Source organism: Prenolepis imparis, unplaced genomic scaffold (genome assembly GCF_030444845.1).
Source record: "Prenolepis imparis isolate NDT839.2.m4 unplaced genomic scaffold, iyPreImpa1.0 SCAF_5, whole genome shotgun sequence".
NCBI lineage: Eukaryota > Metazoa > Arthropoda > Insecta > Hymenoptera > Formicidae > Prenolepis > Prenolepis imparis.
Window position 1 is genome coordinate 17,913,679 of NW_028141163.1, and position 23,488 is coordinate 17,937,166.

Genomic DNA, 23,488 nt, shown 5'->3' on the forward strand with positions numbered 1-23,488 from the left:
CCACCATATCACTGTCGCCGACGCCGCTGCCGTCACCGCCGCCACCACCCCAAACCTCCACCATGGTTCTTCTCAACGCCAACCCTACCTGCCTGCTCCGCCCGGCAGCGCCCTAACTTCGCCGCTGCATGGAGAAAGCCTCGAGTCACGCGTGAGTCGTGATTCTTATTCATATTCGCGTGAAATTGCGTCGGACCAAGAGAGAATCTCTCCGAGGATTATTTCGTGGATTACGCGGGCGACTGCGAGGCAGAGATGTCAGATTGCAAACGAAACAGCCAGTTTACAACCAGTGGAGGGGGTAGGCTGGCAATGCACAGTGCATTGCCAACCTACCCCCTCCACTAGTTGTAAACTGGCTGTTTCGTCTGCAATCTGACATTTCTGCTGCGAGGGGTAGCAGAGGAAGTTGAATACACCCTCTGGTCGAGCGTTACCGGTATCGGCTTTAGCGTAATAGGAATCGTAATTACCTCTCTCTCTTGCGATGATTATTTGGCTGGAAATGTTTGCCGCTACCGGCATAATATTGCACGGATAAATGTCGCGGCGATGTTGTCATAAGCGACGCACGTAAGAGGAGGGGAGGAGCGTTAGCGAAAATCTCGTAATCGTACCTGGTCGTAAATTAATTAAAAATAGTCGGGTTTGGTGTCCCGCCCGTGTTCGCATCCTGTAATTACGTTGTCTAATTAATTAAGCGTATGAATACGAGCGCAAACGTCGCGGTTGCAGCTTGCACGCGATATCGTCGCAGAATAATAATTAAAACTTACGGCGCCTAGAATCGGTTTAGAAATTCGTTTTACTTTTTACCACTACAGTTGTAATTTTTAATTATTACGCTTTGCAATAAACTGTGCTTTTAATCTAGTCAGTTCAATGCGATGATTGCATTAGTTATAATATGATAATATTCAACCAATTATATATATATATATATATATATATATATATATATATAATAAATCTTAAAAATAAATATATTAAAATAAAATAAATATATTAAATCTTATAAAAATGTTTAATTCGAGCAAAAAGATCAGAAAAATTGAGTTATACATATAAAATGTATATCATTATTATGCATGATAATAAATATCTAAAAGCTCTCCTAAATCAAACGTATATAAAATATGTATAACATTTTTCTCTTCGACTTTCTTCTAATATGTATATTTATGTTTTTGCTTCTATATATATATATATATATATATATATATATATATTTATATAACGTACATATAACTTATATTATAATGTAACATTATTTATGTTTTTATATTTTAACAATATATTTTATTCTTTAATGACTGAAAATTGAATTTATCCCCCATTTTACGATTAAATAACACATTAAACAAAAGTTGTATGTATCGGGAAATATTTTGATATATTCTCGATGTTCAAGTCTGATTTTTAAAAGCACATTCTTCGTTATATAAATTTTATATATATTACTTTGTAGAATAAATGACATATATGAAACTTTAATATTACTGCTAAAGAAAATGTCTATATCAAGTTCATGGTTAAAAAGTTTCCGCTCAGAAACAAGAAGAATCTTGTCCGAAGTAACGCTGACTAAAGTTCGTTGCTCCGTACATGTCCCTGCACATTCTATGGCACATTGGAGCTTTGCCAAAGTCATTCTCACATAATTTCGCGAGAATATAAGACACGAAAAATAGATGAAACTTATATAGACGATATATCCGTAGAAAAATTATCGTGAATATTGCGTCACAAATATTTAAGACATTTGCTTCAAATGTAATTATAATAATATTTTATTTTCGTTTTCACTGCCCACATTAAAAAGTATATAAAAAATGATATAGTATTGAATAAAAACACTTGTTTAAGCAAATAGTAGCAAGAAATATTATAGCTTATTATTACTAAGCATTTTTTCGCATATTAATTAAAAAATTTATTATTTTTTAGATATTTATATTAAATGTTTACCTATTAAAGTTAAAGTATTGATGTACGTCCGATTTTACGCAAAATACTTTACAGATTCGTCGGCCAATTCAAATGGCATCTTATCGCCATCTATTGCACCTCTTTATAACAATCTAGTATCAGTTAATAAAATAAATCGGTCGATAAAAAACTTTTATTATTGCGTGCAAAGCATTTATTATTATATTATTTAATCATTATGTATGTGTATGTGTATGCATTTAATCAAAAAGTATCCCTACAAAATTATTATGACAGAAATTTATGTGTATATTGACACTTTACGACAATTTTTTTTATTAACACGTTAAGCAGTAAATAAATCGTATAGTGGATATGCTAAAACGCCACGTTATTCATACTTATATTTCACACAATCATACTAAATATTTCTCGTATAAACAAATATCGAAATAAGGTAACAATAGCGCGATATATTTTGTGTAACTTATTACACGCGCAAATATTTGATATTTGATGTGCACACGTAAAATATATGTTTAAAAAAGAACAATTTCATAATTGTATGGGGTACAAGAGTTAGAGGGCACATAAATTGATATTAAAGTAGATGCATAAATAGAGATCACCTGCCAGACGGTTCTAAGCCTTGATGCGTACGGCGCACCGTGAATAAACATGATAAAATGAGAGCAAAATGATATGCATACGTGAAAAATGTGTCTGTACAATATTGCCAGGTATAAATTAGCATTACCGTTGTATAGTCGTACATTTATAACAATGTGTGTATATATATGTCACGTCTAAATATTTAAATATTTTTCTCGAAGCGTAAACTAAACCATTCAAATTTTTTCATCATAATTCCACGTGCATAAGTACGTCAAATATAACTGTATAAATAATTATTACTCTCGAGAATTAAAAATTCACTTTTTTATTCTGTAAAAATATATTGTATTAACTAAAAATTCAAGTCGTCAAGAATAGCTATTCAAACCGTAACAGAGCATTGAGAGATGAAGGAAAGAACAGGAAATGATAATCAAGATTTTTATATAATTCTATTTACATAGATAATTTTTTTCTTTCTCTTTTCCTCTCCCCTCTATATACTCTCTATTTACCGATTTATCGATGAATCTCCCATTAATCTCCGAGACGTACATTTTCGACCGGTTGATTCGGAATACTCGACGTTACGTTTCATTAAATGTGAATCCTGCCGTTGCTACCTCGATTCTCTCGTTAAGCGGCATTCGAACAAGGGAAAAGGATAAATCCGCGGCATGGATCAGGAAAGGGAAAATTAATCCGGGACGATAATTCACCGGCGCTCTATCGGGAAAGCTAATGTCAATCGCAAAGTTAATCGATGCTCTTCTCATTCGTTACGCCGCTGACACGAGTGGGGTTGGCAGATATCGTTGATTCTTCCCTACCCTTTTTCTTGTCAAGTTCACGAGATTCTCTCGGGTTTCGTAATACATTTGCGCAATAGATGCATCAACAATGCGTCTGACCTCCGTGATCGCCAATTTTTAACGAATGCAATTCCTCTGAAACTGAACGGAATAACGTCGTTCAATCACGCACCGACTGCATGAACAAACAACTTGTGTGCACAGATGTACAAAAAGAGTGACACGTACCATATCGATTTCCTATTGTTCTCTTCGAATCTGAATACATACGTGCATGTAGCAGCGACGACCCTATGGGGGATATGCAAATGCATATGCAAGTGCTCACCAACGCGAACAGCAATCGTACAGCTTAAAAAAGCGTCGCAATCTCTCGTATACAATGTATCCATTAGCAATGATGTGAAAAACGAAGCTATTAGAAATATGCATAATGTGTTTTTATATAGGGTGTCCTAGACCTACCGTATAACCTATTTAATAGTAGATTCCTGGGATCATTTGGATTTTTTCTCAGCGAAAATGTCGAGAAAGGTCATCATTTTTTGCATGTTCCCAATTTTTGTCATCATGTATCTTTTTGTAACTAACAATAAGCCTTAAATTAAAATTCTATTAAAGTAAACTTTACCTGAAATTAACTAAAAAATGTGATTTTGTTAATATTTTATTTCCACAAGGCTTAGTTTACGAAAAACCCTTTATTTTCAATCGCTTATAACTCGAAAATTATTGATGCCTCGACATTTTCGCTGAGGAAAAATCGTCTCCAAATGATCCCAGGAATCTGCCAACAGGTTATAATACGATAGGTCTGGGACACCCTATTAAATTTGATTCGCTTTCCAAAAATCTGATTTTCGAATTTTCTTTCTTTTTTGACGAATAATATAATATAATGTGTAGATAAAAACTCTCTGCGTTGCAAATAATAAACATTTATTTTTATCAGCATTATGAAGTATATTGTAATGAATTTTATGACATGTAAAGTATACACGATTAATCGTGATTAAACTTTTTCAAACTAGATTATATCAAGAATTTCTCGACAAAACATTGTATGTACATTAAAGTTTTGTATTCTTCGTTTTTATAAGCAGCGCTTGTTTGTCTTGATCGGATGTCTGAAACAGCGATTTATTTGCCGATATAGCAGAATGCAGTTTTCTACTAAACTTGATATGCATTTTATATCTCGGTTAATTTGCACGCTTCTCATTTTGTGTGTCATTAGTCTATAATCTGATTTAATGAATGATAAATATTTCTCGACACGTCAGAAATAATTTTAATGTGATTATAACAGAACAGTTTCTTTAATATAAAAATGTAAATATATTTCTCTACAACATATATGTAAACGTGCGCGCTTCTGAGAAATTAATCCTCAAATTAATAATCTCTCTAGTTTATTCAGTTTTCGTCTACTGCAAATTAATCTCTCCAGTTTATTCAGTTTTCGTCTGTTCAAATATATATCTTATATATTATATGCAAATGTCAATTAGCAAAGCGGATTCTGATTGCAACGACGTTTTGAAAGCTGTAAGCTTTGAAGAAAATCGAACATCACTGTTTGTTTCGTCGCATAGCGACGCATAGGCCGAAACTGGTTATAATCGAAAACTCGTTTCTGTCAAGAATCCTTAAATAGTTTCATAATAGGCCCCGTCTCAAATTTTCATCCAGCCAAGAAGTCGAAGAAGAACGGTCCGGATACAAGAATATATATGTGAGTGTGAAAAGTGACGGAACTGTGACTCGTGAAACTCGTTAAATAATCAAGGGGATAGTTGCAGGTTCACTGACGACGCCAGTGAAAAACGAATCGTAAAACTCACATTGTGCAATTCTCCTGCACAAATTAATTAGGAGCGTGATTTAGTTTTGAGAGTTTTTTTTTCTTACAAATCTATTTAACGTAAACGTTTGGTAATTATTGTACGATCAACATTTCATGCTCTGGCAAGTTCTGAAGTGAATTTTCGTCCAACAATGCTTGCAAATCTTTTTTTTTGTTGTCCCAAACGATCTTTGTCGTTAACATCAAAATCACCACTTTTAAATCTTCTAAACCAAATTCACACATCTTAATTGATGGTGCAGCATCACCATAAGTTTCCACCAAAATTCTATGACCTTCAACCGCCATTTTCTTCTGATTCAAAAACAAAAGCAACGAATGTCGAAAATGCTCTGTAGGAAGCTCCATTTTTATGATGGTATAAACACGATTTTTATTCCGTTTATTGTTAATAAATGACTAAATATCATAAATTAATGTTAAAACTTTAAGAAACAATAGCTTCGGAAAAAATGACGCCTTCTCTTGCAAAACTCTCAAAATCTCAAACCCTCAAACCCTCACACACCTAATATAGGTATCAAAAAGTATTGGTCTCTCTCTCTCTCTCTCTCTCTCTCTCTCTCTCTCTCTCTCTCTCTCTCTCTCTCTCTCTCTCTCTCTCTCTCTCTCTCTCTCTCTCTCTCTCTCTCTCTCTCTCTCTCTCTCTCTCTCTATTAAATCGTGATTACATTTGAATATATAATAAATCGTCGCTTAAAAAAACACATTATTTATTCAAACGGAATATAAAATTCCGCTATTTCCTATCCAAAATTATTATTCATCTCACGTAATTAATTCTCCATAAAAAATCGAAAATTAATCGCACATAATCCTACTAATTCTCTTAAACAAAAAAGACAAGATCAAATCGACGATGACGAATCTCATTTCACACGTGACTGCTATCAATCAGGCACGACCTGAGATAAATTGAAAGCGTACGATGTGCGTGATGGCACGCTAGTTTTTTTCTATCGTTTATCTCAATTGTTTAATTCATTTTTATATTGGGAGATGCGCTTTAATTTTAAACCTTGCCTTCCAGCGTCATCTGCGAGCAACGTGTACATCGCAGAAACGAGCTACGAGCATGCGCGTGTCTTTCCCCCTCCGTTAGGCGAATCTATTCATGTGTGGCCGGTATTAATCAATCAGCTGTTTCAATCGTGAACGTGTTTTTTACGAACATTCGACGCGACGTTCGATCGTCTCGCACTGGTCCTGATTTTCTGTCAAAGGTGAACGTGAGAAAACGTGAGTACGGTCAATACAACAATGTATTTCGTTTCTTGTTAGGAATGATGAGACGCAGCGCGTGTAAATTACAAAATAACAAGTTAATTGCCAGCAATTGCGCAAATGTCTATCTGAACATAGAATGATTGCATTGCAACACTATATGTCATAATTATAGAGAGATCAGAGATATTTAAAATATAGAAAAAATCGTATTTTTTCCTAGAGCACTCTTATAAAAGAATAGTAGTCCAATTAATTACATCGATTCAATGCATTAAAGAAATTACGTGTCTGACGAAAAATCCAGAGCAAAATGAACGAGATTTTTAATTATCACAACACACTGTTATTGTCTATGATACTAGAAGTATATATACGAAATATTTCATCCGAGAGATACACTTTTTTTTTACACAGAAGTGCATCATCATTTATAATAATGTTCGCATCGCGTGATTTTCCTCTCGTCAAACGACTCAAAGAACGAGCGTACACATTACCTTCCAAGACGCATTTAAAAAGAGACGCATTTAATATCGTCGCGCAAGCGCACGCTTGACACATCTCGTTGTGTCCTCCGAGCTTCCTACCCCGGTAGTGGTCGTTAGTAAGGGTGTGTTATCGAGCCCTCCGACATTTGCAAATCGCGATAATACTCGACCGTATATATGTGAGGTTCCTCGCTCGAAACCGTTACATCCGGATCCACGGTAAGGTCCTCCTCTCGCGCGATGGGATGGATCTCTCTGTCGAGGAATTCGTCGCCTTTGATCGAGGAGATGGGAGGTTAAGAAAAGCGCGAGGCCACATTTAATCTGAAGGCAAGGCCGGTTATATATATATGCGAGAGGCGCCTACCCTTAACGTCACATGAACATTTAAACACATTTGCTTATTAAAGTTTTTATCTTACGAGAGAATGATTCTTTGATCTGCAAAATTCTATTATTACGCTTTTAAAGACGGAATCTTATATATAGAATATTGAATGTTCTTATTCCTTCTCACGAATGGACTTCCAGATTTTTCCAGGCCTTTCGAAAAGTGCAATACTATAATACTATAGGTATAGATATATAGATGAACGGAAAAATTAAATTTCAATGAGTCTAATTTTTAATGCTTTAAATTAGATGTCCCTAATAATGTCTAGTTAATAAATAAATATAAATTATAAATTGTAATTACGATTTTTTGTATCTTATAATAAAAATAATGTTTTTAGGTATTACCCAGGTAGAACATAAAACTCATAATGACGTCATAATGACATCATCATGATTTTATTCATCACTTAAAAGTTATCTGGACAAAAATGATTCAAAAATGATTTAAAGATGACAAAAGTAATCATTAGATTTAAATCCCCTTAATATAAAATAATTGCATTATGACTTTTAAAAAGTTTATGTTGCTTGAATAATTGTTAAAATATGTGTGAATAATAAATAAATAACTGTAATATATGTATAAAAAATTTTTTCCAAAATCACTTTTAAATGATGTCATCATGATGTCATTATGAGTTTTATGTTCTACCTGGGTATCTCGCTTTTAAAATCGTCATTAAAAATGTAACACGAAGAGACAATATCTCTGTTTTTTTATGCTATAATATTTTTAAAATTTGTTAGCACAAACGATTGATTTAATAATGCTAAATCAATATAATTTTATTATTATTTATTATCTTAATCTTAGCCTTACGGCTTTGGATGGCTTCCAGTTACATTTGTTTTCATTTTGTTTGTGTGTGTGTGTGTATCTTACGTCCACTAATTAATTAAATAATTAATCATATTAAATTGAATTAAGTATAGTATCATACCTTCAAATTATAAATTATAAATTCAACTTATAATTATAATTAAAGTTATCAGAAAACAAAAAAGAAAAAAAAACACCAACTTTGGATTTAATTATAATATATAATCACACTAGCGCAATAAAAATAAAATAACGCTAAACATAAACACTAAGTATAAACTATATCCGGTCTTTATTGAATTTAATTAAAACAAATTGTATTTAGATAATTAGATGGTTAACTTTTAATCTTTACCCTTTAAACATTTCGCTTCAAGACTCCAGAACAAAAAAACTAAATCATAATCAGGGACTCATGAAACATAACAAAAACGAATCTACGTCCACTTATTTAAATAAAAATTATAATGCAATTAAAATTAAAATAAATTAAAGTAAGATAAAATAAAATAAAATTATTAAGTTAGCTTAAATTATATTTAATTAAATTAAATCACATTAAAATTAAAATTAAACTAAAAAAAAAATCAACAATTAGAATCAACATCTAGAATCGACATCGCAAAGAGATATTTTCTAAATCAATATAATTTAAATTCGTTAAATTAATATAATTTAATGCAAAATGGACGCGCAATCAGAAATTGAAAGAAGAGAAAAAAAAGGGTCACCAAAGTGACTAAAATGAACACGGATCGCAAAAAAATAGAGTCCGAAAATTCGAACTCGTCGCGTACATAGTACGCGGACGGAACGAGAGCGCGCCTCGGTAGATTTTAACCCTGAATTCAGTCGGACATGATTTAATTTAACCGCGGCTCTCGGCAATCCGGCCGCTCAATCTGTCTCTGTCCACTGACGTGCGCGCGCGAGTCGTCGCGATCATCATCACCTCGCTGCTGTTTTCGTCGGTACCGTCGGTCTTCTCTAGGTCTACACAATATTTCCGGTATGTAAATCGCATACTTTTAAGTCTTTCACTTATTATGACAGTTGAACATCGAGCCGGTGAATAGTTAATTAGCGCAAATTATTCAGCTTTTCAACGAATAGTAATTAAAAAGTATAATGAAGATAAGTAGAAAAGAATATGTTCAACTCTCTTATTTTCTTATCACATTCACTATGTGCTGTTGCTACAAAATACATAGTGATAAAGAATTATATATCAGAGTAGTAGTAGATTAAATTTAATCGCGAAATCACCGGAGCTTTCAACTCAGAGAGCCGCTTGCGGAGAATAAGAGAAAACTTAAGCAATAATGTAATAAGAGCACATATGTAATAAGAAAATACTGTAAAAATATATCTTATCTTAAAGCTTTATCTCAATCTTAGTATTTTAAAAATACGTTCAGAGGGAAATATCAGTATAAAAAAAATCTAAAGAAGAAGTTCAAAAAGACGTTCTAATTTCTATAAGCTATTGGACATCTCTTTAGTAAATGTTTTAAATTTTTACAATCTAGAGAAAGATCTAGAGAGATCTCTCTTGCTATTTGGTTTGCTAAGTTCCATACATATGTATATTCGCGACGGTAGAGACAGATTACATGCCACTAACATACTCGTCGCCTTCCTCGTCGCACATCGTTGCGCGTCACGGGAGCGACGAGGTCCGGAGACCTCGGTGCTCTTTAATGAAATAGCCATCCTGTGGAGTGCGATGAAGTGCGCGAGCAATGAATGAGCATTACGTCGCGAGTAGCGTAGTACATGGTACATGTATCACACGGGAGCGTCAAAAATATTTCGAAATACTTATTTTATATCGTAGATAATTTTTACGAATTTGTTCCTATATTGTGAATCGAATAGAGATATATATTATATTTTATATTATTCTCATAATAATATAAAAATAATTATCAAAATTATTAAGTAACCCATTTCGATGAGTAAATATATTGATTATAATATATTTTATATATATTTAATGTTATAAGAATTATTATTTTATCCTGACATATATAAGAATTCATACTACAGAGATAGATATTTATACTACATACGCCAAGATAAAATAATAATCCTTATAATATTATATATATATATATATATATATATATATATACCAGATGTCTCAAAACGTGTGTAAAACTTGTCAAAAGAGGCCATAATTTTTTGCATGTTCCCAATTTTTGCCATTATGTATCTTTGTAACTAAGCCTTAAATTAAAATTCTATTAAAGTAAATTCTACTTGAAATTAATTGAAGAATGTGATTTTGTTAATATTTTATTTTCACAAGGCTTACAATTAGTTTGCAAAAAAGCTTTTATTTTCAACCGCTTATAACTAAAAAATTATTAGTGCCTCGACATTTTCGCTGAAGAAAAATTGTCTCCAAATGATACCAGGAATCTGCCATTAACAGGTTTTACGGTAGTTCTGGGACACCCTGTATATATGTATATATATACATATATATATATATATTCACAGATAATTATATAATAAAAAATACTCCCGCAAACTAGATGCAGACTTTATGTGAGACGCCACACATTTGACATATAGAGAATGAGATACATGAAGAATACTTCATACAACCTTGTAACAGAGTCGTTTTTCACGACTGTTATATTTGAAGAAATATAAATGAAATGTCGAATCTGTTTCACCTGTGACAAAACAATCTATAACACGTCGATATCGCAGAACTACGAGACTCGTAACTCTCGCATATATCAGAAATAGATACTTTGTCACGTAAGCATAGTTGTGATTATACGACATATGATTTTATCGCGTTTATTTTTTCCTCTTAATAAATAATCAGAATCTTTCTTTGGAAAAATGTACATCATTTTGATTAAAGATAATATCATCAGGAGATGATATATATCTTTCTGTTCAATATTTAGTCATCCTATTATAGAATTTTTGTTAATAATAATTTCTGGATTCGTTAATCTTTTAAATTCTTGATTACAAAATTGGACATACTTAAAATATTTCATATATATATGTTCAATATATTATTGAGAGGGAGATAACTAAAAAATATTATTCTGTAACATAATTTCTTACATGTAAATATTTTTTACATGAGAAATCAATTATAAAAATTGTTAATTATTAAAATAGAGTTATATATGTTTACTTTATATATCAGAGTTCTGCAATATACGATAAAAGCATTGCCTAGAACAATGTAATCAACTAATTTGAAATTTTCCAGTAGAGTCAAAAAAGCGAATGCTGTAACTTCAATAAAATTTTATTTACACACACACACACACATTCATTAAATTCAAAATCAATATAGTCAAATCCAATCAGTATAGACAAAAGGCCGATGGACATTTAGTCGGAATTAATTTTTTAAATTTATAAGGCTTACAAGATACAGAAAATGGGGATTACTATTATAATAATGTTATTCCTATCCAATGATATAGGACATTTTGGTATATATAATATTAATTATAAATCTCCATATTATAGTGTAAGTAAAATAAATTTTATTTTATATTACGTGAAAAAGCGCAAGAAAAGGCATATTTTAGCTATATTATACATTCCTATACTGTTTTACGTGTCAAACAATAAAATGATCACATTACATTTGTCACATTTAGCATTAACAAGTTAACGTTTGATTCCTAAATCGAACAGCCTTGCACTATTTATACTATGTGTGGGAAGGTCTTTCAAGAGCGGTAAACGTTGCAATTAGTACTCGTACTTTTCTATTTCCGTGAAGAATATAATATATATGAAATAAAGTTTGCACGCATAATGCAATTCGGTATTCTCTGAAAAAGTATTATATGAGTTATCCATTTGCACAAGTATCGCTTTTACAGAACATCCGCCAATTTGTATAATGATATTACGAAGTATTCTTATGCAATGGCTAGTACAACTCACAGAATAGAGAGACTTTGATGTGCGAAATTTAATAAACTCAGCTCTCTCAAAACGACGATAAAACGATATAAGGCCATTTCTCTTTGCCACTCTTCTCTTTTAGGTCAATAAAAACAATATTACATAAAATTGTATTCTCTCTTTTTGAAAGAAAAAGATGATTTTTATAGAATATAATACATTTTAACAAAGGTTAAACATGTATAATTATTTAATTACCCTTATTTTAATTTATTTCACTATTTAATATATTTCCTTTTATTCATTTAATTAAAATCACGAAGTCCCTTTTTACGCCGTGAAAATTTATTGATGCCTCGACAATTTTATTATAGACAACTGTCTGAATTTTCAACAAAACTATCTGAATGTATAATTTATATGCAAAGTAAAATATATAATATTAAATGTATAATATTAAAAGAATTGCTTAATTTTTATTATATAAAAATGTCTCGTAAAAATATAGCTAATATCAAAAATCAAAATAATATTGTTAAACAACTGCAATCTTGGTTACATTATGTAGCAATATTATAATGCGGAATCCAATTTAATGTCTCATCTCAGAATGTATACGAGTGATAATCTTATTATAATATTCCGTTAAATGCATTTGCTGATAATTAATAACAAAATAAATGACGTAATAAATTATAACATATTAATTTAACAAAGTGCTTATTTTTTACTGTCGTACATTTACGATAAAATATTCTTTTCACGTTGCATTTATTATTCTTCACAAGACAGACTATTTCTAACAGATTTATATAACATCGAAACTTGTAATATTGTTTATAAAACATATAACGTATATAAAATGTTTTATAAGCAGTTTGAAATCTTTTTGTTATTAAAATTTTTATTATTTTTTTTATAATAAATTTAACTGCACCATCTTGTTTTGCTTTTATGATCTGAGGGCAGCCTCAATGCTCTATAATCATCTCTCGTCAACACAATATCATTCCCCAGAGACATCCACTTTACTCATTTAGATGTAGACAGTGATATTGATTTGGCAAGTATACCCTCAATGAGAATAATGACACTCAATGCGTTAGATGTAGCTGTTCAACAACGCATCGGTCTCAAATTATTTGAACAGAAAAGCCAATATTGAATTATTAAACGCATATACGAATCATAAGAGGAAAAGAGAGAAAGAGAAAGAAAAAGAGACACTACAAGAATGGAGAAAACATTCCGACGTATTCGAATCCATTGATTTCACGAACGCGCTTCCGCCATCGCGTAAATTCCGCTTGAGAAATTCCGGAAAACCCGCCGCCTGAGATCCCCGGTCAAAATCGTTAAAGAAAAGCGACTCATTCGCAAAAAAAAAAAAAAATGTAGGATCTTGCTTGGAGTCTGAATGTAAATGACTTTATCCCCGACGCGCGGCATTTTTTCGCACAAGGGGGGGAGGGGACGACATCCGAAAACTGAAGAATCCCGGCGCCAAAGAAGGGCGAGAGATATTGCACGGGATGGTTGGCAGTTTCTCGAATAGGCGAATGTGTACGTCGATGGTAATGGTTCTCGCGGTCAAAGGCGGGAGATTTCGCGGGAATAAAGGGGTGGCTCTTCTCTCGCCGGTGCAGCCGAGCGTGCACGTACCATTCTGACGGAAAGCCCTGTTCCGACTTCGTAGAGAAGTTGTCTACCGGCCAAAGGCGTCGATGTGTTTCTTTGTAATGCATTCCCCGCCAGCATAAAAAGTTAGTCGAACGTGATTCGTCATCGCGATGAATGGGATCGTATTCGCAATTTAACGACTCTCGCTACGACTCCCCGGCTGACTCATTTGCATTAATTTGGATTGAGACGTCAAGTTGTTAGAACTAGGAAATATTTCAGCTCAGTAAACGTATTTCACGAGGAAAAGAAACAGAAATTTTTTTAAAATTCATATATAGGGGAGAGTATGCTAAATCGTACCCCCTTAAGATAAATATTAAAATTGCAATAAAACTATCAAAGAAATGACAACATTTTTTTATTTACTTGAAACTATGGTTCTTTGTCAACGATATACGCTAAACATTAACACAAATTTATCATTGTTTCATATCGTAAATTAAAAATTAAAAAAAGTAATATTTGATACGATTTACAATACCGGTTTGCTAAATTGTACCCATGAGTTTTTAAATCGTACCTCTAACAATAAAATTAAAAAATTGTAACAAAAATGAAGTTTTATTTTCTACAAAAGTTCTCAGTCTGCAACAAAACATATCTATATGAATGTCATATTTATAATCGTAAATTCTTTTCAAAAATTTAACAAAAATACTTTTTGTGTGTATCGTACAAAAATACTTTTTGTGTGTATCATACAAAAATATAAATAAGTATTATCTCAATATAATTATAAAATTTGATAATATTTTCTTCAGTTGTCCACCTAAATATAAAGAAAAAAAGCTATTGCCTAAGTAAAAAATAAATTTAGTAAATCATATCAGTACGATATAGGAAAAAGTTAGTGGTACGTTTTATCAAACTTCCATTGCTTTGTCAAATTTGTGAATAAGAAAATAATCTTAAAACATTTTGCTGATTTTTCAACGCTTCCATATACAAGATTAAATAAGATGAAAAAATGCTTTAATAATAAGTTTAATTGCTTATCTTTCTCAATGTAATAGCTTAAGCACGAGGTGCCGAATATTACATGAAAATCACACAAAATAAATTTATGAACGTCATTCGAGTGAGGCTAGCTGCGATACAACAGTGTTAACACCTTAAAATATTTTAACTTTGTTTAAGAAATACAGTAGAGGTACGATTTAACGAACGGTACGATTTAGCATACTTTCCCATATATCATATAATAGAGCGATATTTTATATCGTTCTGTACAGATTTATGTAATATATTAAAGAATTTTTTTGTAATATGTAATTTAAAAAAAAATTATATAATATTAAAAATTCTCTCTGTAAATGCAGAATTATTTCTATATTTTTATATGAAAATTCGACTAATCTTTTAATCTTTTTCTGTTAATACAGATTACAATGGCGAAAATAACAACAGCGTTGTATCTGCTCACGGGATATTTGGTTGTTACGGCGTTTGCCTTGAACGAAGAACTGCTGGAACAAGAGTGCCCCGTAGATTGCCATTGTCACTATTTTCGCATCAACTGGGTGACGGACTGTTCGGATAGCAATCTTACGACCATCCCGTACAACGAGCTTAGTCCTAATGTCTATATTTTAGACATGAATGATAATAATATCGCAAACGTCGACCCGTTTCCGAGCTCAATCCATTTGAGGCGCCTCCAGATGGCACATAACCAGTTAACCGAGCTGACGTACGAATCCTTCGCCGGATTAACGTATCTATTGGATGCAGATTTCTCGTATAACGCCATTACGCGTGTGGATCCTGAAGCGTTTCGGTAAGACAATTCGATATCAATCATATTTTCGTTAGTAATTGTATTTTTAAGCAGAGATGATTTTATTAATAATGATATAATTAATTCAACAGGGACAGCCCAGGTGTAATTACATTGGAGCTTCAACATAATCCTCTGGAGGAAGTTGAAGGACATTTCCTGAATTGCCGCACATTGCTGTACCTCGATCTAAATTCATGCGGTATCCGTCATCTCAACACACGTTTCTTCCACAACACGACGAACTTGAATAAGCTCGATCTGTCGCACAATACCCTGCAAAGAATCGAACCAGGTCCCTTCGATCATCTAACGAATTTGGAATATCTCACGTTGAACGGATGCAATTTAACCTACATATCTCCCGAGGTATTTTCACATTTGGAAAATTTGCGACAATTAGAAATAGCGGACAATGAATTGAAGACATTGAATTGGAGGAGCATTCTCACGCCGTTGGTGCGCTTGGAACATCTAGATATCACTAACACCGGTATTACAAATCTACCGGGTGATGCCTTCGCTAAAAACTTGTATCTCCGTCAGTTGGTCCTCGCAAATAATGAATTGTGGCATCTGGATGTCGAAGATACGCTCGGACACAATCTGCACAGCCTTCAATCTCTGGATTTGTCGTATTGCAATTTACAGGATCGCTTATCCGAGGAAGCTTTCACAAACGCAAGTAAACTACGCGTACTCAATCTGAGCGGTAATCCGATGTTCGCCAGCGATTTAACTGTCGTTCTCCGTCATCTGCCCAAGCTTCATAAACTCTCTCTCAGCAACTGTAGTCTTCGAAAATTACCAGATGCCTTCGATGTGTTCGAACACCTCGAGGAACTCGATATCTCTCATAATCCGCTATCCGACGCATTTGTTAGTCTTCTCAATCCATTAACATCTTTGGAATATTTGGATATGTCTTACTGCGGCCTCGGTCATGTCGGAAATAATACTTTCGCGCAAATGACTTTTTTGAAGCAGTTAATTCTTTCGGGGAACGAGCTTCATACCTTGGAGGAAGGATTGTTCGCGAATCTGACGCGTTTGGAAAGTCTAGAGCTCAACAATTGCGATCTCAAGATACCTCTCGATTTAAAGGTCTTCGGTGATCATGAGTCAACAAACATAGTGGAACTCAAACTCAGCGGCAATCCGCTCATCGTACCCGACGAAGGTTCGCTGCTTTCAACGCAACTGTCTAATGTGGAGATTTTGGATCTCAGCAACTGTGGTATCTCGCATTTGAATGAGAACATATTTACCACGACAAATAATCTCACTCAATTGAATCTTTCGGGAAATACCATCTCTGGTCTGGAAAATCTGAGCTCTTTGAAGAAACTGCACGCGTTAGAACACCTAGACCTCAGTAATAACAACTTGCGCACGATCAATCCAAAGATATTCAAGTCGAATCCACGTTTACTCTCGATCAATCTTATGGGAAATCCGTTTATTTGCAACTGCTCTATCGTGGAGACTTGGGATTGGGCCGTGCACGAGAAAGGTGATCTTCACGTACTCGTTGGCAGTCAACTGGCCAATTTTGAAACCGGTTCTGTAAAACGAAGAAAGAATCTCTCCTGCGTCTACGACGAGGAAACTTATCGAAACATAATAGACGGAAATCAGGCAACCCCGACTCGCAAACACTACCCCAGTCAATTTACACCCTCTCGTACTTGGGCTAAGTACATTCGCGAGTCTAATTGTAATCGGCGTTCATGATACGCGGCGATCAACTATCAGCATCCGATGTTACACGTCTACTATACTAATAAGGTACGTAGATACAAACGGGAACTTTGAGCAAGTTCCGTACTGCTAAATACTACTGCAACATTATATCGTACAAGCCATAAATTAATATCATGAAATTTATATTTCTGTGGCATTATTTTTATAGTCATAGGATTAAGACAAATACGGAAGTTTATATATTAGAGAATATCATAAAAAGTATGTCCGCATTTTGAAATGTTACTAAGTCAAATACTCGGTTTTGTATATACATATATACCTATTTCTCTCTTTTTTTGTATATAGTATGTTATAATAATTCTTGTTCTTTCAACAAACATTACATTTTCATGTGTCCAACTGAACAAAATAATATATTTAGTCAAGTGTTAGCACTTGACTAAATATATTATTTTATTCAGTTGGACACATGAAAATGTAATGTTTGACGGAGAGAAAGAACTTTTTATATTTTTTTTTATATCCTTTTTGATATAAAAACATTAAACTTTTACAAGTTGTGTGTCTGATTAAAAATATAAAATATAATTTAATTTATATATTTAATCTAGTATAAAAGTCTATCTTCAGTAATAAATATATATATGACATTTTTTTAGAGATATGTAAAACTTTTTAGATAGTAAAATTTTTTATTATTCTAATTCTTTGAATTTTCACTTTCCCTTTTTTTAACGTCGTATTTTTATCGAATAATAAAAAATTTTACTATCTAAAAAGTTTTACATATCTCTAAAAAAATGTCATATATATATTTATTACTGAAGATAGACTTTTATACTAGATTAAATATATAAATTAAATTATATTTTATATTTTTAATCAGACACACAACTTGTAAAAGTTTAATGTTTTTATATCAAAAAGAATATAAAAAAAAAATATAAAAAGCCAATTTTTTATAAGAAGCAAAAATAACAAGTAATTATTTAATAGATAAAGCTTATAAAGCGCCCTCATACCGATATAAAATTACACAAATGTTTCGTAATGTTTTTTCATAGATATGTAATTATCTTTTATCAGATACAATTTCATTATCTTGATTTAATGCAATTTTATTTATATGTTTAAATAATTTAAAAATGTTAAATCAAAAAATATAATTACTAAAATATATCTATGTTTCAAAAATAATAAAATTGTAACTAGTAATACAAAAAATTCAGTTTTATGTTAATACGGTATAACGTAATAAATTTTCGTTATCATATTGTTAATGAAATGCACTTTTATAAAACTTTTGCAACTACATGTTTGACGGATAAAATTCGAGATTTTAGAAGATATGCAGTAACTAGATTTTTTTAGGATTGACAATTAAACACAGTTGCATGTTCAAATATACGCAGATATAAATACAATTGCGCCATCATCACATCCGATAGCGTGTGAGTATGTGACCATGAGCACTAAATGAGCGATCTCCCCCTATTGGAATTTTACAATAGCTATGGAAAATGCCTGAATATCATTACAAGCTGATTTGCCACTGTACCCTATTGTTACACAGAAAATACGATAGCTTCATCTTTAATTTGCTATTACTTTACATATATTCTGTGCCTCACCTATTTTTTAGTTAATTAAGTAACCTTATCTTACATTATGTAACTACTTGTACGACAAGTTTATAATGCGCGAAATTATCGCACAAACAACTCTGTAAGCTATAAAATTGATGCAAAGTTGATCATAAAATTTATCTATTGCATTTATAAAACTCATTGGAATGTGTTTTATATTTATTATATTATTTATGTTAAAACAATGCTTTGTGTGTGTGTGTGTGTGTGTGTGTGTGTGTGTGTGTGTGTGTGTGTGTGTGTGTGTGTGTGTGTGTGTGTGTGTGTGTGTGTGTGTGTGTGTGTGTGTGTGTGTGTGTGTGTGTGTGTGTGTGTGTGTGTGTGTGTGTGTGTGTGTGTGTGCGCTATAGTATTTATGTTTTGATTATAAAGTTACATACGATTATTTAAAAGTGAGATAAAATCTCAAGTTTCCTATAAATGTCTTGAAAAAAGATTTAAGATATCAATAACTTTTTCATAAATTATATCAAATTATATGTGTAGTACATGAGTCTGGAAAATATTTGTGCCATATTAATGTCTGATATTCTTTTTTTGAGAAAGCTCTTACAAGGCTAAACTTTTGCGATGATCATGTTAGATTCGCAAATTAAATGAAAAGTTTTATTTTATTATGTACACAAAGAAAATCTCGCAATTTCTCCAATATTTCTCTAATATTTTTAACATTTTAAACTATTATTTTTATCAGTCAATATTTTGAAAATAATTCTTGTTGTTGCTGTTGAGCAAAGTTGAGTTTATGCAAAAAATTATGTCTCTATATTACTATTATATGTTCTGTCAATCATATATTGCATTATATACATATATTATAAAATGATTGTAAAATGTGTGATAATTATGCCTTTATCTATATTTTTCAACAGCAAAATTTTTACAATTTCATCAGTCTTAAAGAAAATTATCTCCGACTGTCCTTTTTATCATGCTGATAATATTAGTATTAATTATATACTATATAAATGCAACAAGAGTTGAAACGTTTGCTTATTATATTTTTAGTTATATCTTTAATGTAAACACTGCAATATATAATTTCGTTTAAGCAATCAAACATTTAGAAAATAAGGAATTAATTCCACTTTTAAATATCAATTTACTGATCTAAGATTGGTCAAAGTAAAAAAGAAAATAAAGTGATATAAAAAGAGATGCATTTCTCTCGCTTTTACATTCGATCGAGGTCAGTCATTTAAATCTTTAATGTAACAGCGTAAAGACATCATTCTCGGATTATAATGCGAACTATTAGTGTGTTAGTTCATTATAATCATGAAATGTAAAAGACTGTATTTAATAAAACTATAATTCTCCTTGGTATATATCCTCTCTTATTTCCGTTCTTCGTTCTCCACAAAAAGCTGATTCTAATATAGGTCACGATTGATATAAATTCTGTCATCTTTTACAAATTTATTAACAAATGCCATTAATAATGAGATATGATTCGATAACATTTTTAATACAGTCAGTATTGCGGGAATTATTTATTTTTATTCTACATTAGAGATTGCAGCAATTTGTTATTGCGAGATAAAGTCTGCTTAACTCCGAATTGATAAGTATTATTCGAATGAGAAAAATCCTGCATATAAGAAAAATTATCTGAATTATCTGAAAATTATCTAAATTATTAATTCCAAATATCTTTCTTAAGGCCCCTTGGTCTTCGTCGCGACCATGTTGGATTGTGACGTCAGAAGCGAGAAAATATACGCTGAAAATTTTTGCGTGCCGTTTTTAGATAAAAAGATATTTTGATGAAACACAACTGCAGATGGTTTTAACACACTTAAAATACTCCGAAAACTACTTTTTCCCTTTGACAGTCAATCAACAACCGTTAACCAAAATAATTGAAACATCAGACTTTATGCAGAATGATTGCGCATGTGCAAAGACCAGACGAACTTGGCCTCTTATTACAGTCATTTTATAATTGTTGATTGATTATAAAGGGAAAAGGGGATAGTTTTCGAGGTATTTTAAGAGTGTGCTAAAGCCATCTAAAGTGCTGTTTCATCGAAATATCTTTTTATTTCGAAATAGCACGCAAAAATTTTCAGCGTGTATTTTCTCGCCTCTGACGTCACAATCTAACATATGGTCGCGGCGAGAACCAAGGAGCCTTAGGATATAAACACACAAACTTGCATAGGTGCATAAGCATATGCATAAAAAATTCGATTGGTTTATTTTCTCAAGTTAGCAGGTGCTGCCGGTGCGCAAGTGCAATTCGCAGCAATGTCGCGTGAATACTAGCGAGGCGCGATCGTCCGTCATTGATCGCTCGTTGTACGTACATACATACATACATACATGATAAAATCGTCTTGACCTCGAGCGACGTGGACGATTGAGAGACTGTGAGTGGGCACAATCCGGAATCATCCCGCGCAAGTGAACCAGTGTAACGATACCGCAGCAAACGTGCAGGCGTATGTATGTACATACATTTCTCTCTGCGCAAAGTTCGTATCATTGCCCCAGAATCGTATTGAGATTTCTAAGACCCTAGACGCAAAATTTTTAAAATTTCCAAACATTAGAGTACACATATGCATATAAAAATTTGGATAATTAGATTTAATAAATGTTATAATAATATATTTTCACTCTCTCTATTGAATAATAATATAACAAACAACATATAATATATCGTTAACAACTCTGACTTTTTAAATCACATATATAAATATCTTGTATATAATTATCTCAATTTGTAAAATATCTTATATATAAGAATTAAATCTTATATAAATAAATATCTATGTGCATATGTGTATATAATTTATAAACATTTGTTATTCTTTTTTCTCTTTTCCTTAATTTTGCATAATTATTCAATGGTATTTAAATAAATAATTTTGTATTTATTTTTCATAATGACGTATGTTAGTAATACATTTTAAATTGGTAAAATTGTAAAGTTTATTAGCATTTTTCGTAACGATACGATTTGCGCGGGGTTCCTGCGGGCTACTGCTTAACGTAAGTACGGCTCTGATACGGTATCGTTGCATAATAGTCCGCATCGCGCTGTCACGCTAACGTCGCGATGAAGCGTACAGCATACACGTGCATATCCCAGTGAAACGCGCAATGTGTTTGTGATTTTATCGAGAATGTGTGACTGCCTTTGCACATTAATATTATCTATCGATAATTATTATGAGAATACTGAAGAAAATGAATTTTACATCGGATATATGAAATTTGCATACGCGCGTATACATAAGCGTTTCCGTAAGAGAATGTAAAGTTTGCATAACACGCGAATTGTAATTATCATAATTTATTAAGATTTATTTTTTATTTATTTTAAAGGAGCTCCTGACTGTTTCCTCATTTGAAAAATTTGTGTTTTCTTGTTAAAAAAATGCCCGTTAAAATTTTTGTGTTAAATATTTAACACATTCATGTGTTAATTTAACATATTGCTGTTCTGTTAATTAAACTCAATTGTTAAATTATCAGAACAACTGAAAAAAATGTAAAAATAACACACTGTGCATCTATTTTTAATATTACACAATAAATATGTTCCGTATTATTAGTAACAAGATTTATTTGTTAAAATTTACAGAAAAAAAATGTTAATTTTACTTTATAATAAAGTAAAAGATTCAAACGCCAGTACTTATAAAACAAGGTTAAAGAAATTTTTTAACGACCAACTGGCTAGTGATAATGCGTTTATTTATCGTTACGTTTCGACCCTATATCGGGTCCTCTTCAGACTAAAATAACAAAAACCATTAAGGCTCGTAGATGTTATAATAATGATATAAGCCAATAAAACATATAATACATGTAAAAAACAATACCTTACAATCTGCAATTTCTATAGATATAATGTGTCAGTATGTGAAATGACCGTACGTGAGTGAAAATTCCGTCATCATTTTACACAGTGACTAGAAAAGTCTAACGTAAGCTGGTATAAGTCAGAATGTTGAGATATATAAAGAAAGTGTTATAAACATAAACATAATATATAAAAATCGTGACAATAACAAATTCATTAGTCAAGGATATTAAAGTACGTTAAGAATAGTGTCATATATCGCGTTCAAATTATTCGTATCCTTCTGCAGATTAATCGCATCTCTATGTTTTTTTATACAAATCATTTCGCTAATTTCTCTCTTTTTCAAATTACATTCGTTGTGTAAGATTGATACCGACGTCCAATCAAATTCATGATTTCTTGCAACCCTGTGCTTACTAACCACCGAATGATTACTCTGGTGTTTCCTAATGTCACTTCTATGTTCTTTTATGCGCGTTTCAAGATGTCGTTTTGTTTGCCCGATGTAACAAGCACCACAATCATTGCAAGAAATCTTATAAACAACATTCGTTCTTTTGTTCGGTTCAAGTTGGTCCTTTCCTTTTTTAATCAAAGTATCGAGTTTATTTGGTACTGTGTGTAAAATCTCTAAGCCGTAATTATTCAACGATCGACGAATCTCCTAATAATTGTTACCAGTACTCTGCGTTGATACCACTGCAATAGAAGATTAAAATATCTTTACTCAATGAATGAGGAACGTACAATATTAAAAATAGGTTTGATCCCTCAAAGTGTGAGTACTCTGCGTTGATACCACTGCTT

The 23,488-nt window shown here is 32.1% G+C and overlaps 3 protein-coding genes across 7 annotated transcripts in view; 2 read left to right on the forward strand and 1 right to left on the reverse strand.

The window, feature by feature from the left end:
• LOC145936602 (uncharacterized) overlaps nt 1–23,488 on the reverse strand; it is a 73,118-nt gene that overhangs the window by 32,624 nt on the left and 17,006 nt on the right. The gene's annotated exons all lie outside the window — the stretch shown is intronic.
• Nucleotides 30–20,190, forward strand: LOC145936601 (uncharacterized). Of its 5 annotated transcripts, none has more exons than XM_083038925.1 (3): nt 30–151; nt 15,117–15,511; nt 15,604–20,190. In XM_083038925.1, the coding sequence occupies exons 2-3, from the start codon at nt 15,123–15,125 to the stop codon at nt 17,243–17,245; spliced, it is 2,031 nt and encodes a 676-aa protein (XP_082895051.1). In that variant the 5' UTR covers nt 30–151; nt 15,117–15,122; the 3' UTR covers nt 17,246–20,190. The 5 variants fall into 5 exon arrangements, with proteins under 5 accessions (XP_082895051.1, XP_082895046.1, XP_082895047.1 ...); XM_083038920.1 differs by lacking the exon at nt 30–151 and adding an exon at nt 6,307–6,462; XM_083038921.1 differs by lacking the exon at nt 30–151 and adding an exon at nt 6,527–7,268.
• Nucleotides 21,706–23,488, forward strand: part of Hydr1 (abhydrolase domain containing Hydr1) — a 17,133-nt gene continuing 15,350 nt past the window's right edge. The window contains 1 exon segment of the mRNA XM_083038938.1: nt 21,706–22,116. The gene's annotated coding sequence lies outside the window, so the exon portion shown is untranslated.

What these genes read in the sequence shown, in the direction of transcription:
- LOC145936601 (XM_083038925.1), top strand. Translation starts at nt 15,123, where the DNA reads ATGGCGAAAATAACAACAGCGTTGTATCTGCTCACGGGATATTTGGTT. An exon ending in GTGGATCCTGAAGCGTTTCG is followed by an intron (nt 15,512 to 15,603) that starts GTAAGACAATTC and finishes TTAATTCAACAG; the next exon opens with GGACAGCCCAGGTGTAATTA.